This window comes from Sebastes umbrosus, chromosome 4 (genome assembly GCF_015220745.1).
Source record: "Sebastes umbrosus isolate fSebUmb1 chromosome 4, fSebUmb1.pri, whole genome shotgun sequence".
In the NCBI taxonomy this organism is placed as follows: domain Eukaryota; kingdom Metazoa; phylum Chordata; class Actinopteri; order Perciformes; family Sebastidae; genus Sebastes; species Sebastes umbrosus.
Window position 1 is genome coordinate 5,465,454 of NC_051272.1, and position 19,964 is coordinate 5,485,417.

The following is a 19,964-nucleotide window of genomic DNA, read 5'->3' on the forward strand; positions in this document are numbered from 1 at the left end:
GACACTTCCATGTAGTACACCGTGTACACGATCTACTTCTTGTGTAGTGCGGGAATTTCAACGGGCTAGTGTTGTCTCAAATGAAACATGGTTGTTGTACACTCGCCGGAAATGACGATCGCCCTTTGTTAGCTAGCTAGCAGCGTTATCGTTTGCCGTTCCGAATCATTACAGACTGCTTACATAACGTACAGCGAGCTGATCATTGTTGTGAAAGAAACCCCGACAGGGCGATGGCGGAGGGGTCTCTCATCGCCTTGAAGGGGATTCTTTCACGACAATGACCCGCTAGCTGTACGTTATCCTGCTTATTACACAGCTACTTACTGAAGAAATCAATAATTTGACATAAAAACGGTCCGTCAGAGTCCGACATCAGAGCTGCGCCCATAGCAACGGTCTGTTCTACATAGCAACGGTCTGCCATAAAGAAATAACAGACTGTAGAACGCCGTGATTGACCAATGAGAATTGAGTATTCAACACAGTCGTGTAATAAATTGACCTAATAAACAATACTGATGGCTTCCATCTTCTATCTCTACAATATAGTGGTGCTTACATTTGTATAGTGCGGTGTTCAACGGAGCAACCGCAATCGCTGCTGGAACCTCCCCTATCCGCTACGTAGCATGGCGACCGTTGAGGGTGAGAAGTGTCCAACGTTCCACACTTGACCGTTTACACCATGCGGGTACTTATAGTGCATTTTAGCATACTTATGCACTCAAAATAACAGTAGTAAGTATGGAAGTATGCAAATTGGGATGCAGCATTAGACTTGACACCTGCAGACAATAACTGCTAGAGACTTTTCTTTAATTGTTCTTGCCTGTAGGTGCCCTGTAGGGGTCGGACTGGAACTGAACAGATGGTTTTGTCTGGTGTCAGAGGGTTTCACATCAGTAGATTCTCTGATGTGTCGCTCGCTTGCTCAGGTAGTCCTGCCCTTAGACAGAACATTTAAATTCAATGAAACAACAGCTAAACCCTCTATAGACCGCTTACTCATCAACAGCTCCAGGCCATTTTCTCCTCTTTCATAGAGAGTCTCTCCCAGTTGCCTCCTGTCTATATTTAGGAGACCGGACACAAAGCAAAGAGGAGAGGCCGACCTTTGTGACCTCCCTGTGTCTGCAGTGACCCAGACAGCCTGTGGGGAATCTGCCCTGAAAGCCAAACTGCTGCTTCTACCATCTGTCACTCTGTCTGTCTGTCTGTCTGTCTGTCTGTCACTCAGTCTGGAGCTCAGAATAACTGCAGCCACTTCCCATCAAACACTGCAGCCATCGACAAACTGGGCCAGACAGGTCGGCGGCTACCTGAGCAGACGGGCGCTTTCAGAAGTACGACAGAGGCTGTAGCCAATGACTGGTGGATTTGTTTTTATTTTTAAATCAAGGTTTCCTTTATTAATGTCCGTTGTACAGGAGGGAATTCTACAGAAATATCTAGTCCATGTTTTGCTGAGGTACTGCCAGTAATGAGAGACGTGGAAAGGTCACATCCCAGTGGTTTTATCTCCAGCATACTAATCACCTCTACATCTAATCACCAACACCTGGCTGTCTCTAACAAACCAGCCGCTCTTTCTACATCAGTCATATCCTCAAATATTGTTCATCTCTTTCTATGGAATAAAATATGACCAGTAAACTTCAAATACCATTTAATTCTGCCGTTTTCTGCACTCACACAAGATAGGATGACCCACGTTTGTACAATTCCACATCCTGCTTATGATTAATATATAATATGGTTGCTTTATAGTCTGTGAAAGATGACGCTATTACTGCCAGTCTCAATTTTACAGGTGAGTGGGGTCTACCTCAAGTGAATTTGAAAGTAAATGCTAATCACACCTGACATTTCCATACTTAAATTCACTAGATTTGATTCAAAACATATTTACTGTTTATAGGTTTTTGAGTTTTGATAGAATATATGGATTAATTTAAATATTAGTCTGTTGGGTCAGAGGGATACTTATATGTTTATTAGTGATTTGATTCAACAATGTGCTTTAAAATTGGTTGTCCAGTAGATGGCGAGGTAGAGGCCGAGCTATAGCTGCCAAATCTTGAAACTGTAAACTTGACAATGTGGCGTTGGGATCAAAATGATTTAATCTGCTGCATGTTTTAAAAAAAAGTGTGATTTATCTGATTGTGGAGTGAAAATAGGGATTAGTTGTTAATTAAAAGTTGATTATTGGGAGCATCCTCCAAAATCATTAATAAATAAATAAATAAATACAATTTAATATTGAATAAATACATATAAAATTAAAAAATGAATGCAAAAATAAATAAATTAAAAAGTTAATATAAATAAATAAATACAATTTAATATTGAATAAATACATGTAAAATAAATAAAAAATGAATGCAAAAATAAATAAATTAAAAAGTTAATATTATTGAATAAATACATGTAAAATAAATAAAAAATGAATGCAAAAATACATAAATAAATTAAAAAGTTAATATAAATAAATAAATAAATACAATTTAATATTGAATTAATTCATGTAAAATAAATAAAAACATGAATGCAAAAATAAATAAATTAATTAAAAAGTTAATATAATAAATAAAAGGGGAAATTAAATAGAAGATTACAAAAATGGGTGAAATTAATACAAAGTTAAATAAATAGAGAAGCAAATCAAAACATTTTATTAATAATTAATGCCTACATTTATTTAATAGCATATTTATTTATCGAGTCATTTATTTATTTATTTTTATTTTGGCAGGGTCCGTCCTCCATAAGGAGCAATGCACTATTATCTAGTTTTACTAAAGTCACATTTTTCTATGGAACTTTACTTTATCAAAATTTGCTCTATGCCTGCTCTGATCATCTACTTCAAAACAATGTTTTAGTCTATGATTACATAATGATGATTAGTGTATGATTGACATTTGCTTTCTCTTTTTTATTTTTATTTTACAATAAAATAACCAATCTGAAACTGTACATTTTAGTGGGTTTGACACTTTTGTCAGCTATAACCTACAGATGTATTATAGCTGACATCATCCACCAGCTTGTAGTGAGTTGGGAGTCTAGTTTTCCACCACTAGAGGACAGCAGGTCTGTGGTGGTTTGGGTCTCTATGAACTGAAGTGCTGACTCACTGTCAGAGAGACCTGCAGCAAAAAAACACATGAAGTATCTTCACACCCTGCTACTGTAGGATGTTACACAGTTTATTTTTACTTCTTACAAACAGCTGATTGGTGCAGGTAGTGACTGAATTGCCCATTGATCATTGCAATATATTTAACTTGAATTCAGGAAGAGAATTTTTTTTTTTTTTTAATTAAGATATGTTGGGATATTTGAGTTTTTAATCAGAAATACTAATAGAAAAAAGCACATAAAGCATAACTTTAATAAGAACATGAGCTAAATATTAAGGAAAGTATTTCCGATCTGCATCAATGCAAACTGGGACAGATCTGAACGTGTGCTTCTATTTGCAGATATCTCCCGCCACGTGTTAAATCAGTGATAATTACAGTAAAAGGACGGTTCAGCCTTACTCGTGAGGCCTAACAGGAGCTGGTGTGGAGCTCCTTATTATCCCCTCAGTGTGATGCTGACAGTTTATGCTGAAACGCCTTCGGCTACACGCTGAAAATGTGCCGAGCTCAAGGTTAACCAGGAGAAAAGCTGAATGAGGAACACTTCTCTGCAGAAGAAGAAAGAGGCTATTTTAAGGCTGGTCTGCTTTCTCTCTCTCTCTCGTCTTCATCGGTGTGCTTAAAAAAACACGTTTGAGCTCTGAAGGAAATTGTCCTTTAATTTTCTACAGATTATTTTAATAAGTCCTCCACATTCACTGCACAAGACTGACTACATTCACACACCATCTGAATCCTAAATGGAGATTAAGGAGGAACAGCAGGGCCTGATTGACGTTTAGAGAGGTCTGATCCTGTTTTACTCAGAAATCCTGCCCTTTTTTCCATAAAATGTCTTTTTCCAGTGTTACAGTTTATTGTTACGCTCAAGCTATTTCAGGTTTTGTGAGATTCCTAAACATTCGCACTGACACAGTGAAATGTTTCAGCTTCTAGGTTTTTACAAGGCCTTCTTCAATTTTAATACTTTAAGCAGCAAGATAGACTGTTGTGCAAGACTATCCTGTAACAAATTTACAACAAAGATAATAGAGTGAAGGCAGTTTGACCATTAGGGCTGCAACTCATTTTCATATTGTTAATAAATTTGCCAATTACTCTCGATTAATCGATCAGTTGTTTAAAATGTCCGAAAATTATGAAAAATGTCGATCAGTGTTTCCCAAAGCACAGAATGACGTCCTCAAATGTCTTGTTTTGTCCACAACTCAAAGATATTCAGTTTACTGTCATAGAGGAGTAAAGTAATTATAAATACAGTTAAGGCTATTGTAATTAATTTATTAAAAAGCATAGAATACAAATGAACCCTGATCTGTTCCTGTTTTATCTTGTTCTTAAAGTGTATTCATACACATTATACATTTAATTTACTATTTTATTTTCATATTTTCTTGTTTTACTCTTTTAACACCTGACATTTTCATACTTTAATGCACTAGATTTGATTCCAATACACATATTTTGTTTATGTAGCTTTTTGAGTTTTGATAAGTGTAGAATATGTCGAGTAATTAAAATAATACTCTGTTTGGGTAGATATTCGGTTTACTGTCAAAGAGGAGGAAAGAAACCAGAAAATATTCACATTTAGGAAGCTGAAATCAGAGAATTATCCCCTCAGTGTGATGCTGACAGTTTATGCTGAAACGCCTTCGGCTACACGGTGAAATGTGCAGAGCTCAAGGTTAACCAGGAGAAAAGCTGAATGAGGAACACTTCTCTGCAGAAGAAGAAAGAGGCTATTTTAAGGCTGGTCAAATCGATTATCAAATCAATTATCACAATAGTTGGTGATTAATTTAATAGTTGACAATTAATCAATTAATCGTTGCTGGTGTATTATCCACTATCAACCAGTGGCTCTTTATGCATTTTCTATTGTAATGATCATGTACATTGCACACATGTAACTGTACAGAATGTATTATTATGTCAAGGTTTGTGCAATATTCATGTTTTTTTTATGCATGAGCATGCAGGATAGGAGCTACTTGCTGGATGCCAGATAGTATGTGAATGCATTGCAATTCCTTTCACTGGTGTAACAAAACAGGAATGCAGTTTATTAGGTACACCTACAGAGCTAAAACTAATGCAGTCTAATGTCTAATACAACACCAAATCCTGCCTTCATGAAGGTTCAGTTTTTGTTGAAACTGTTTTACAGATTCAACTTAATAATCATTTTTGGAGGATGCAGTTTGTGGTGCAGTTGAACTATATTACAAAAAGAGGTGTTTCTGTTATTTAGCTCATTGACATAAATGTGGTGGACACAAAAATAGAAACACCTGTCAGTATAATGCAGCACATTCAGCAGCACCACAACCTACACCCTCCAAAATCACCATAAAGTTGTTTAGACAGTTTAAGCAACAACCTTAAGATAAGATAAGATAAGATAAGATATTCCTTTATTAGTCCTGCGGTGGGGACATTTGCAGTGTACAGCAGCAAAGGGGATAGTGCAAAAAACAAGATGCATCAGCTAACACAGTAAAAAAAGAGCTAAATAAAGTGTAACAAAATATGAACCATTTAAATTGAAGGAAGTATAAAAAAAGGAGCAGTATATACAGTATTGACAATAAACAGACTATTAACAAAATTGCACAAGTGAAAAATGATATTGCACAGTGAGAATGAATTAATGAATGAATGAAATTCCACCTGAAAATATCAGGTTATTGTCAGTTTTTGGTGTGTAAGTGGTCTACTGGGAGCAGTGCTGGTTGTGGAGTCTGACAGCTACAGGAAGGAAGGACCTGCGATAGAGCTCCTTCACACACTTTGGATAATAATGAAAGTAGGATTTGTTTCATGGCTGTTTAATTAGTCTGAATTAAACTCAACAACCAGGTGTTTTCCTTATTAATTAGTGGGCTTTACCTTGGTTACGAGAGTGATGGATTCTGGGTTGTTTGTGACTTTACCTTTGCAACCTAGCAGCAGCAGTCCCAACTCTGTCCAGTTCAACCAACAGTACAAGCTCAGCCTCCTGCTGGTTTCCAACACAAGAGCTCAGCAAAGCGAGTTTAACAGTTACCTGAGTTAATAACATAATGGATAACTTTATCTTCACTCTAAAACACACCTGTCCAGCCACACAAAGGTAAGATTACTGCTCTATGGGAGGATATTAAAACAGTATGACTTGTAGGTTACATGAGAAAAGACTTCAATGATGATAATTAACTTATGAAATCTGCAGATATATATTGGGTAAACTTTAAAAACAGCAGGTCAAAAGTGCTGCATTGGCCTGAACTAAGGTTAGCTTGTTATTGAGATCTCGCGTGACTTCAGAACTCTCATTGCTGCGTGATTCGGTCACATGTCATTAGGTTAGTAAACAAAGGAGAGGTAAGTTTAAACTTTATATTTCACCTGTTATTTAAGAGCAGGTTACATCTCTTATGGTGTTTTCTTTATCTAACAAGTGTCTACGGTCAGTCGGGGGTGATGAAATGTTTATCTGGGGTGATATTAACTTTTAAATTCAATGTTTTCACAGCGTTAGCTGGCAGTGATCGGAATATTATTTTGAAATAATGGATTTAAACAACTTTTTTTTTTCATTCAGGACAGACAAACATTTTTTTTTCTTAAACCCCACCATGTTTTGCTCAGCTTAAATGTTTGTAAATCGTATTCAAGCCAAACTAAATCCACAGATTCTAGTTAAATAAATATCTTATATAAATATAATATATATATATATATATATTATATATATATAATATTTCTATATATAAAAATCAGGACGCCGGCTTCGCTGCCCAGGCTGCAGGACACAGAGGAGAAGGGCAACCTTTGGCCCCAAGGCTGTCCTGCTCCTCAACTCCCAACCATCCCTGTCCCTCTACCCCCACAATCTCCCTCACACACATACACACTTGCACATGGCTTCGGCCCTGGACAGCTTTTTCATTATCCGTTTTTTACATCCATATGTACCGTATATTGTGTATACTGCACTATTTGCACTATTTTAAGTATTTTACTAGTATTAGTACTATATTAGTATCATTGTTTTTTTTAACTTTCAAGATGTTTCAAATTTCCTGTTTTGTGTTGTTAATTATACATCTAGCCTCATTCAATGCCAAACCCACACCCATTATCCACATCACACACACACACACACACACACACACACACACACACACACACACACGCACACGCACATGCACACATTCTTCAACCTGCTTTTATCCCCTTGTTTTGTTTTTGTTTTGTTTTGTTTTGTACTTTGTTATTTTTCTCTTTTTTATATATGTCCCTGCACATGTCTTCACTTGTTTTGTAATCACTTTATAAAAAATAAAAAATAAAAAAAAAACACTCTTATTTTGGAAGCTCCACCGGAAATAACTGTTTTTTTAATAATGTGTGCTGTTTGACTGGTTATCCCCCTCCTGTCTTCGTGTCATCACCTCCCTCCCCCCTCCTCACCTCCCAGCATCATCCCCCCCCCTCTTCCCCTCGCTCACACCGCTAGTTGTCATGGCGATGGAGTCAGCCTCTGCCTCCGCGTCGGCTCCAGGGGTTGTTGCCATGGAGATGCCGGTGCGAGGTGCGCTGGCGGTGGTTGAGGAAGACGAGGGCTGCACCGCTCCGCAGCATCAGCCGGGGTCCGAGGAGCGATACCGGTACCGCCGAGGAGCAGGAGGAGGGAGACGGCGGCGCGGTGTGCCTTTCAACCGGAGCGAACACTACATGCTGATAGTGATCGGAGAGATCGGCACCGAGCTCCAGCTGGACGCAGCCAGAGCGCACATAGAGCGGGGTGAGTGATGGACGAGATCACCGGTCTGCATCTGGAGGTTGTTCATCTGTTTTAGTGATGTACTGTAGCAGATTTAGGATGGAAAAGTCACGCACTGAAAGACATCAACAGTGAGAAGAAGTGTTTTGACGCAATGGACAGCATAGTATCCATAGGTAGAGGCAGTATGCTGCAGCATTGCACCATGGGACACCACGCATTTTCCTTTACCCTCTGGGAACTCTATCACTGTGAAACTGCAGAGTCAAGTTGTAGCTGCAGCTTTACTTTAATTCAAGAGATTCAATATTCACTTTATTGTCATTTCACTGAGTATTTGCATACACAGAAGGAAACGAAATATTGTTTCTCCCTGCTCCCGTCAGTGCATTAAAAAGGATAGAATAAATAACTATTAAAATTAACATACCTAAAAATAACAATAGAAGAATAAAATAAGTAAACGTTTCAGACACAATTTCATACAAATAAGTAAAACATGTATTTGCGCCCTGCACAATAATGTGCCTGTCTGTGTTGCAGCAGGCTTGCGTGTGTGTTTTTATGCTTGCATGTGTGTCTACATGGTGTCATGTAACCTCAAACCAGTAAACAAACACAATGTGCAGGCTGTGCTCAGCAGCGAGAACACAACAGATAAACTAGGGGAAAAAAGTTTGGAAACTTGTGTTTAGTGGATTATTTCTCTGTTGTTACAATGCTAACTGGCATTGTATTTTACATCGTTGGAAAGCCTGTTTATTTACCTTCACAATGATGTCCCACTTGTAAGGATCATGCATTCGTGGGATGAGCAGCACAGCTGATTATGTGGGTAGCGCCCAAGAAAAATTTACCAAAATGCTCTGCCAATGGTAAACCGTATATTCTCCTGTTGGTGTTGATTCTTGTTTTGAGTTGTTTGGTGGATTGGATGATTGAACTCTCTATCAGTAACAAGGAACAAACAAGACTTATTGTCTATTTTACACTCTATTCATTTAATACACCGTCAGGAGCCTCAGTAGTGGTGGAAGATTCATACGCAGCTACAACAGCCTGGCACCTCCTCCTCATGCTGGTCACCAACCTGGTCACACGTTGCTGTGGGATGGCGTTCCATTCCTCAACCAGGATTGGTTGCAGGTTATTATAAAAGAAATCACGTAGCTTTCTCTTTCCTGCTGGACTCTTTATTTCGTCACAGTGAGTCAGGCATCGTTACTCAGCTGAATATCTCTCGGCGAGTTCAAACCCCGCTTCTCCTCCTCCTCCGCTTGAGATTTTTGCAGGAAGCTGCAGTCATCCTGTCAGTTCGATCCGTCTGAAGTTCAGGGATGTTGAGCAGTTGTGAAAGATGTTTGCTGTGTGCGGACTCTGGAGTATTGCCGGTCAGCAATTTTCTGCTGTGCCCGTTGCCAGTCTAAGCTGTTTTCAGTCCAGATGATCAATCACTCTTTTTAGATGCCAGTCTGGCGCCATAGCAACCCCCATCCATCCCCTCTGACCTCCTCTTACCGTCGTTAGGGACTTTACTGCTCTGTAAGCTTCGTATCCCCCTGCCTCCTCCCTCCTCCGGCTCATCACAGCATTGATTCTTTCGCCCAGGTCGGTGTTTTAAGTGTGACTCAGTGTGAATGTCATCGACTCTCATTACATGTTAGCTGCAGGGGCCTTTTATAAACCCACAACAAGTCACCCACACTGCAGTGTTGTCGTCAAACAAGACTGAGGATAAACATCTTTTTATTTGGATTTCTTTAAAATCGGACTACTGGTGCAACTAATAATTCTTTAATTCTCTCTAAAATGAAATAAACTTTTCCAAAACCCAATGTGGCGTCTTAAAATTGCTTATTGTCTTCAAATAAATATTATTTTTAAAATAAATTAAATTCTAAATTCAGAGCGTGGCTTCTTCCAAAATCACATAGTATGCTCTACATACTCAATATGTGTCCTATCGTTCAACATACTTTTATGTGAATAAACAGTAGTATGCATCTTTTCGGAGGCAGTAATTTACGTCGTCACTTCCTGAGAGCTTCCTTGCCTGAGATGTAACCATGGTAACCCGTGCCAATCTCATGTGACCAAGCAACGATTTGTGAGAATCAAAGTCTGAATTAATTTAAAATATATGTATGCCTTGCAAAGTGCCATCTTATACTTACACTTAAATTGAAGCGTTAATGACGTTACAGAGCTGTCCTTCAACGTCTGTTATGAACCTTGTTGTCAATACCGCATTGCAATGTGGGATATTTATGCCACCGTAGTGTCCAGTGTTGCATACTGTAATATTTCACCGGAAATAATATGCAATTCACGTACTTTAGGTTTCATACTAAGGTTTCGTTTTACATACTAAAAAATTTCATGCATACCCTTTTACTGCACTGAATAGCTCTCAACATGGAGGCGGCTGAGCTGGTGGCTAGAAGCTAACAGTGCTAATAGCACGAACAGTGCCATCAACGGTAACAGTGCTGACAGAGCTAATAGTGTTAGTGTTTGATTTAGAAAATGTCAAATAAAACTCTGAAAAATGCCCATCACAATTTCCTAAAGGCCATGGTGACATCTTTGGATTGCTTGTTTTGTTGACCAACACTCCAAAATCTAAAGATAAAAAATTCCGCAGAGCTTCACATTTGAGAAGCTGGAACAAGGGGATGTTTTCATTATTGCTTGAAAAAATATTTTAATGATTATCATAATAGTTGCAGAATAATTTCCTGTTATCAACTAATCGATTAATTGACTAATTGCTTTGGTTCTAATCCAACCAAATCCATAACCCAAAGGTCTTAGATTTACAATCATAAAAGAGAAAAATTGTCAGTTAATTTTCTTTTTAATTTGATAAACTAATCAATTAATTGACTTATCGTTTCAGCATCAAATATGGCAAATTAGCATGTTATCATTACTGCCCTGTCCAAATTAAATCTGCGCAGAAATGCTGTAATTCTACTACATTGGTTTTGTCATTCACAAGATCTCTGTGTTTGAGAGTGAATTGTTACAAACTCTGTATGAGTTGCTTTACTATTCGTTCATGTTTAGTGAGGAAACGCCACCAGGATGAACGTTTAATGGGTACCACTGGGGTCTCTTAGGTTATTCCAAATACTTGTAATACAGAAACTGGTAGCTTGCACGAAATAACAGCATGAAACACAGCAGCTTTTTACACTTTTTAAGCCCTGGGCTAGCCGAAGCCCGAGGCCACAGAAAGCCCAGGGCTAAGTCTAGCACATGGTTATTTTTCAACCCTTGGTTTATTGTCAGCTCCTTAAGGATTCCCACTTCCGGATTATAACTTTTAACCTCACCGTGCAAGTTAATTAAATCTGATCGGACATTTCTGTAGTCTTTTATTTTATACTTTTTCTTCTTCCCTCTGTATTCGACGATAATCCTCAAAATTTGAGAATAACCCCTGCAGCTTGAAAGATATGATACTTAATTTATATATCATTGCACTGCTGATATAATGTTATAGATGTTTTTTTTGTGTATATGAGTGAAATTCCACCATCTAGTCTTCATTTACACTGAATTTGAGGCCCAGTTCCTTCGCCGTGTTTGTCCACTACTGTTTGTTTTCTGTTAGTGTCCCTGCACCAAATCCCTGGTACACTTTATTGTTCCTGGAAGAGAAAGTGTCTGTTCCTGAGATGAGAGGCTAATCAAACATCACTAACACATCCTGAGCTTGTGATTCTGTGTTTTCCCCAGAGGTGCCGGTGAAGACTTTCAGTCCTGACACCTTTTAGGTTGAACAGATCTGAAACCTGGAGGCAGTGATATAGAAAATTAGTGCGACTTCTGACACTAAGCTCAATGCTCTTCCCCTCTCACCTCAGACAACAGAAGACATCGTGTCCCCACTCTGAATTTTGTATTAGATATCACTTTGAAACAGTGTTACTGTCACCTTTTGCCCTCTGTACAGGCGAGTGTTCTGCAGCATTAAGCAGCCACAATGTTTTGGCTGCATCTCAAAGTGAAAAATTGTTAAATATTTTTACACACAGTGCAGTTAATGACTCATTCAGTAACATATTTGTATTAATACCATTATTAACATTTCACACCTCTCCCATCCTCCCACCTTTGGTGTACCCAATGCTCGACCCTTGTAGGTTTGAAAAGTGGCTGTAAAACGTTGTTGCTTTGCCCTTCACAGAGAACGACGGCTTTGGTGAGTTATGACGGCCACAATAGAGCTCAACAGTTTCCAAAAGTGAAAATCACATTCGTATTCTGAATCGCATTTGACTATTAGCCACAATGTTGTAACCATCCAAGGTAGACTTACCCACGAGCTACGAGATTGTGAAATGTTGGTATGTGCTCATTTAGAAACCGCAAGTATGTATGATACCAACCTTGTTTTATTTGCGATGCCTTGAAGAAGTACTACACTACACTAACTTACGAAGTACTACACTACCCACGTGTAACAGCGACGTCTATGATTATTGGAGCTGGCGGTTACCATGGAAATGTGTACCGCACCCGTGAACAGCCAGTGAGGGTACGTGCCATGGATGTATAGGTACCTGCTCGTACGTGCTGCTCCGTGGTCTGCTCCTTTATTTCAAACTGGGCCAACATGGCGGCTCGTTTGTAAACTTTCTCTTGTATTAAGAAAATAATTCGTCGAAATGCGTTTCTGAAAACATTTTGAGGCGAAAAATAAGGCATACAGCCGCTGAATCTGTCTTCATTTTAGATCGACAACGGTTAGTTTAAAAGTTTTTCTGGATTTTCCAAAATAGGCGAGTCGCCATTCGCAATGGTTTATGGGATGAGTAGCTTCTTCACTCTTCAAATGTTTTATGGTCACGATTCATCTCGTAGCTGGTTGGCTTGGTTCCATGCTTAAATCTCTTTATATAAGAATTTTCTGAAACGTAAATTTTCACAGTGGAATTAAAATGTCAACAAAAAAAATCTATCAAACCACTTCTGCATCATAACCCACTGCTCTGTTATTTATCTGTGTGCTTAATATAATCTTTGTCATATCTGCAAAATTTTGACTGTCACTATTTGACTCCATTGTAACTGTCATAAATCAAACTGCTCCTTTTTAAAGAGGAAAACAACAAACATTTTATAGCCATCTTAGGAGACGTGTAGGAGAACAATGTGGCCGATGTTATAACGCGAATGGTCCTATCGAGAGCTGTTTTAGAGAGTAGTGAAGGTCATTTGGAGCAGAGCAAGGTGCGTAAAGTGTGTGTCTATGTTGGAAGTGAGTGGTGAAGCAAGAGAGAGAGCGGCGGCAAATGTGTGTGAGCGAACTAGTGAGCTAGTGGAGCAGAAGACAGAGTTATAGTTAAGGTTTGAGAACATCAAGTGAATGTACGGTGGAAGTTGCCGTTTGTGCAGAAATAAATGCTGCAGCTCCTCCAGACCAACCGAGGTTTCCTGTATCTTGTTTCCCAGCGGCTGAGTGGAGTGACGGCGGGGGTTAACTCCAGAGCGGGTAATGTTAGCGACTCCAGCCCTAGCAGGAAAAGTTAAGAGTTTGGTTTGTCCGTTATGGGCTACTGTAGAAACATGGCGTACTGCGTGGAGAGGACCCGCTCCCTATGTAGCTCATTCTAAGGTAACTAAAACACGATTCTTATTTTCAGGTGATATACTCTGTCGTGAGCTATCGCTTAAATAATCACCTCGATCTTTAAAAATGCTTTCCGCTGCAACTGTATGTTGCACTTTTGTTGCTATGTGTTTATTTTATGAAACCTTACCAGGTCTTATAAAATGAATAATCTACTTGAGGCCTCTCGTGGCTTCTTGCTTAATTTTAAGACGACAGCAGAGAAGTGTTTACTTAAAAGATTTTGGGTTGAGTATCAGGTGGATCGTTTTAATGCTCAGGACGTAGCTTTACTGGCTTTACTCTGGTTCAGGTCTTATTCGGGTTAATACTGAGTCGGTATGTTGCCACAGGCAAACCAAATAATTGTAAATATTTCAGTGCACCTGCAGCGTGCACAGGTTTGTTGAATTCAAAATGTCTCATCCACTGATGACGCAAAGATTTCACCTTTTTTGTGTCGCTAGTAAGTTTCTGAGTGCAGCTTCTTCTTTGCTTCATCCTGGTGTACCGAGCTGTAATTGGCTCATTACATAACCAAACGTCAGATGTTTTCTGCGGAGATAAACAAAACATTCATTTTGGACCAGCCAAAATTGTTTAAATGATTAATTCACAATCATAATATAATTTTTTATTCGCCACCTTTCTAAAGGCTCTGTGGATGTATTATTTGAAAAAAATAAAAATATTCGTCTACATAAATATGTTATCAATAACACCTTTAACTGGCTTATTTTAACTGGTATGGCACTTATTATTGTTTTAATTATGGATTTCATTGTTTAATTCATTAATCATTTAGTCTATTCAGTGTCAGAAAATACAGAAAATGTCCACCATAATTTATTAAAACACAAAAGATATAAAATTAGCTATCGTATAAAAGAGAGAAAAGCAGTAAATCCTCACATTTGAGAAGCTGGAACCAGCAAATGCTCGGCCTTCCTGCTTGAAAAATGACTAACACGATTAATTGATTATCCATATAGTAGGTATAGTAGTATAGCATATTAATTTTCTGTTGATGGACTAATTGATTGATCAGCAATAAACCGTTGTCATGTTAACGTACATCGACACAAAGCTGGTTACTTTAGTAATAAGCGATTGAAACTCTTCATGCATGGAGACACAGCTACTGATGTCTCTCCTGTCGTCTATAAACAGGCAGTTGTGTCTGAGCCTGCAGTAGTTTAAGTGTTTGACAGTGATATCTTCCTCCAAGAGGAGCAGATTCAGATGCATAAATATGAAGGCCTCTTTTATTCCTTTTCTCTGTCTCCTTTGGAAACTAATGGTCTTTTTATCGTGAGGATCGGGTCGAAAAGGCATCAACATCAGAGTAGGAGGTTGTCATTTTTATGTGTCTGGTATAGTGCACAGAAAGACGTTCGCCAATGAATTCTAGCGAAAAAGTTAATAAGAGTGACGCAGCGTTTCTGGGAACAGACTGCAGTCTGCAGCGAGGGAACATTTTCTCCTCCGTTAAGGGCAAAACAAGGTCTTCATCAAAGAGTTTAGTACAGGGGTATGGATTTGAAAAATAATCTAATTTCTTGCTCTCGCTGAAGGAATCCACCAGTGGATAAGATGAGAGGTGTCTGTGTGTGTGTTGGTTTCTATTCTGCTGGATGAGATCTGATCAGACACAAGTTCTCTCTGAAGTTTGACTCACTGCGGCTCAGTACGATCTGTTAAAGCTGCTGTATGAGAGAGAGAGAGAGAGAGAGAGAGAGTTACTGAGTCATTCCTTCTGATCCAGTGAACTCCAATTAGTTGTAGTGCTTGTGTTTATGTGGAGGATTTTACTTTTACTAGATATAATTATTACTTCATAAGGTATGAAACATTTGATGATGATGAAACGATAAATGACTGATTAACAATTAAAAATTATATAATAAAACTTCTATTCAATACCTTGAAATATTGATATTACATCATCAGTTAAAAAAATGTGTAATGTAAAAGATGTTGCTTGTAGTGACGAACCCACAGAGAACTAGAAGGGCACTCGGAGACTGCAGACCTCCGCCAAGGCCGTGCCCTATCTGGCAATGTTAACGAAAGGGAAAAATAATTTGTGTATCCGCCCCGTGGTTTGGATCCGCTCCAACATTGAATGGCTTCTTCATTAGCCCATGCTACATCCTTCCACCAAGTTTCATGAAAATCAGGACAGTAGTTTTTTTCATAATTCTGCTGACAGACAAACAAACCAAACTGAAAACATGACCTCCTTGGTGGAGGTTATTATCACATGACTCTGCAGTTCCTCTCAGCTCTACGAAGCGTTTCAACGTCTTGCTAGGGATGTTAATAATTAACCGTTAACCGACGTTAAGAACTTTAACCAATTAATGCTATCGGTTGTCACTTAAAGGGGAAAAGCTGGTCCACCTTAACAGCCCGTCTGAGCCGGAGTTGCAAGATACAGGAAGTTGGCTCCCGTATTGAGCTCGCTGGAGCTGAGCGGAGCTGAGGAGTTGTAGCCTCGAAGCATGTATTCACCAACAAATAAACTACACACACTGCTACAGCTACGTTCTCAGCTATAACACCACCAACCCCCCCCCCCACCCTCCAGACCCTCGCTATCGTTACGGCGGGCGACAGAGTATCGTTACGCCGGGCAGACACACAGCTGACAACCTGCTAAACTAAACTAAATGTGCGGTGGAGACTTTTACTGAGAAAGAGGCTGCATGTCCGCGACACTACACGCAGCACCGTAGCTGCTACAATAACTCTCCCGGACGAGTGAACTGGGGACTCGGCAGACAAACACTGACCTTGTCGGTTAATGTTTAATAATCGGTTAACGAGGGTCGGTTATCCGTTAATTTTTTTTTCAAAATTAGAATCCCTACGTCTCGCAGTTCATTGTTTTGGTTTTCTGGTCCTCAACTTTACTGTTTTGACTCTCTCCTCTGTCATTAGAGTTGTTTTCAGACCCAGGAGACACCTTAGCTACCTGCACAGCACCAAATAATTCAGACTAATTTGGAGACCAGCTGGTGAACGTTGTGTAGCATTTATCAGCTAAAGAGCCAGATATTTCCCTCAGGAGGTGGTAGAGACCAAAAAACAGAACTAAAAGAGAGTGAATATTGGACTTACATTCATCAGGTGGATGAAAACATGACTCCAGACAAAAGCTAATGTTGCTCTGAATCTGCTGGATGTGTGAATGAGCAGCTGTTGCCATCCTATCAATTTAAAAGGTGATGATGTGTTTACAGCTTGTTTCCACCGCCCCCTAGTGGCAAAAAAACACAGTTAATGCAGGTTTAAATTGGAGTTGTAAAGATTTGTAAAGACCTTAATAAGTGACTGATGACACGATACAAATGTATGGGATTAAATTATGTTAATACATGATCCATAATTTATAAGATTAAGAGTTTTATTACATTTTCTTTTCATTTAAAGATTAAGAAAAAATCCAAACAGAATTGAAGACATTTATTGCAAACTGTGTTTTAGTAGGATAATTTGATAAAATCTCTGTGACTAAGCAAAATTTTTTTTTTTTTACATCAAATGAGAAAAGCAGAACATACAGTAACTATACTATGAAAAAAATCTAATTTCATGATGTATAAATGTACAAGACACATACATTAGAGCTGCAACGATTAATTGATTAGTTGTCAATAATTAATTGCCAACTATTTTGATAATCGATTAACCGGTTTGAGTAATTTTTAAAGCAAAACAAAGTCAAAATTCTCTGATTCCAGCTTCATAAATGCAAATATTTTCTGGTTTCTTTACTCCTCTATGACAGTAAACTGAATATCTTTGAGTTGTTGACAAAACAAGACATTTGAGGACGTCATCTTGGGCTTTGGGAAACACTGATTCACCATTTCCTGACATTTTATAGACCAAACAACTAATCGATTAATCGAGAAAATATTCAACAATGAAAATAATCGTTAGTTTCAGCCCTACTATTCACATTATACTATATTATATTATATGAGTTGAGTGGAAAAGGTGGGAGGGAGGCAAGATGCAGCAGCAACATCTGGTAAAAGGTTGTGCATGTTTGTGCCTCAGGTTCATCAGATACCAATTCATTTCACTAATGTTTGTCCTTCCCTGCTTCACGTTGTCCTCAAGCAATCTTTCTCTTTCCTCCTTTCCTGGCAGGAATTCGATCCTGGGACGTCGACCTCAAGAGCTGCGACCTTGATCAGCAGCTGCAGCTGTTTATAACTCGACACTCTGCCCACTTCTCCTCCGAGGTCAGAGGTCAGTGTGATGTGGTGCTCTTTGAGCCGATGGACCAGTGATGAGTACAGTTATACAGTATGCGAAATTTAATGTAAATATAAACCTGTCTTACTAGCTGAAATAAGAGGCTGTTGTAGATAGATGTATATGTGCTTCTCCTTCTACAAGAAGGGATTAATTTCAAATTATCAGCGGCTGATGAAGCTGGTGTTACTTTAGAGGCGATCCTCTCTTCTCCCTTTTGTATTCTTTGGTACGAATCATCTCAGACTAGCTGGGCTGACCATGAGCGTGCTGAGTGCAGCTCTCTGATGTTACGTCAGATGATTTAAGGAATTTGAAATGCAGATTTGTGAAAAGAGTTAGTTGCTGCCATTTGGAGCTGAGAATGTGCCAACACGTTCCTAATGCAGAGAGATGAAGCCCTGAAAAAATACCAATATTGTGACATGAGACTAAATATTATCTATATTCTACTGTTCTATATGCTGATTTACAGTTTAGTGATCTTATTTGCATATTCCGTCTCTACCTGCCTGACCGTTATATTCACTGCATTTGTTTATTTTTATGCCTCCGCACCAGTGACACCCGTAGCCAGAGGCACGATGTTTACGGGTCGTCTGTCCATCCGTCTGTCCGTCCAATTCTCGTGGTACCTCGGGAACGCCTTGAGCAAATTTCAGCAGAAATGTCCACCTGGACTCAAGGATGAACTGATTAGATGTTGGTGGTCAAAGGTCACTGTGACCTCATAAAACAGGTTTTTGGCCATAACTCATGAATTCATTTGGTTATTATGAAAATTTCAAACAAATGTCTAACAGGATAAAATTATGAAGTGATGACATTTTGGACAGACATGGATATAAACTGCAACTTGACTGGTTGGCGAAGGCATACTGTACAACCACGAGGCGGTAATTCTAGTTTTACACTGGAAACGTTTTGATAATAAATGCTCTAAAAATGTATTCGCTGATTATGTAGGTTCAATGCGCCAGCGACAGCCGTGGCCGGAAGCATTATGTTTTCGGGTTGTCCATCCATGTAAAATTTCTTTAAATTTGGCACAAATCCACCTGGATTTCCACCTGGACTCAAGGATGACCTGATTTGATTTTGGTGGTCAAAAGTCACCGTGACCTCACAAAAGACGTTTTTGGCCATAACTCAAGAATTCATATGCTAACTAGAATGGCACTCGTAGAGCGCAGACCTCCGCCAAGCTGTCCGAGTACGATTGCCTCCCCCTCTCCGTGCAGCGTGCGCCATCATCCACGTGTATTTTTGTTTATGTTGAGATCAGCTGTACGTAGCGGAGCAGCGTAAAACACTTTATTCAAACTGGACAGAAACTAAATAAAACTCACCTAAACCGTCGTCGTTACTCTTTCCAACAATCACCAAGTGTGCTTTGGTTGAACTCAACTGTAATTTCACAGAGTTTAATGTGAAAAAACGCCGATTCTACAGGTTTCCCCCCCCCCTCCCTCCACCCCCCGCTCTCTCTCTCTGTCCCTCCTCTCTGCAGGCAGAAGGAAAGAGGCAGGGTGACACATCATCATTTACACTGCGCATGTCTTAAAGCCTGTGGTGTTAATGCACAGGCTGAGCAGAGTTATTAAAAAAATCCTGTATGGATTGTTCATTGTGCCACACCCCACCCCTTTCATTCAAATCCATCACGGACTTTTGGAGTAATCCTGCTAATAGACAAACAAACAAACAAACCAACGCCGGTGAAAACATTACCTCCTTCCTAGGCTTTTGGCCTTGGCGAGGTATTTATGACAATTTCACACACACATATCTAACAGGATAACATGATGAAGTGATGACATTTTGGACAGACATGGATGTAAACTGCCACTTGGACCAGTTGGTGGAGGCGTTCAACCACGAGGTGTTAATTTTAGTTTTTACTGGCAGTAGTGAGTTGCATTTAGTGGACATTTAATCCATCTGCATTGCATCAAAGCTGAACTGTTTGTGTATAATCACCATGGTGACTGTTCAGGGAGCCGTGGACCTGCAGCGTTAGGCCTGTCTGGAGTGTGTGTGTGTGTGTGTGTGTGTGAGTGTGTGTGCCTCTTGTGTCTATGTGATGTGATGACTTAGGGCTCAGAGCCCAGGTTGAAAGTACAATAGATGCTGAATAGGGATTTATTTCAAT

The 19,964-nt window shown here is 39.2% G+C and overlaps 1 protein-coding gene across 2 annotated transcripts in view; it reads left to right on the forward strand.

Annotated features, from left to right (window-relative positions):
* Positions 1–7,642: 7,642 nt before the first annotated feature.
* Positions 7,643–19,964, forward strand: part of map1ab (microtubule-associated protein 1Ab) — an 81,804-nt gene continuing 69,482 nt past the window's right edge. Inside the window, exons 1-2 of one of the 2 annotated variants that reach the window (XM_037765959.1) lie at positions 7,643–7,944; positions 17,705–17,806. In XM_037765959.1, coding sequence (XP_037621887.1) covers positions 7,662–7,944; positions 17,705–17,806 — 385 coding nt within the window. In that variant the 5' untranslated portion in view covers positions 7,643–7,661. The remainder of the gene's footprint in view (positions 7,945–17,704; positions 17,807–19,964) is intronic. The other variant, XM_037765958.1, reaches the window with a different exon arrangement.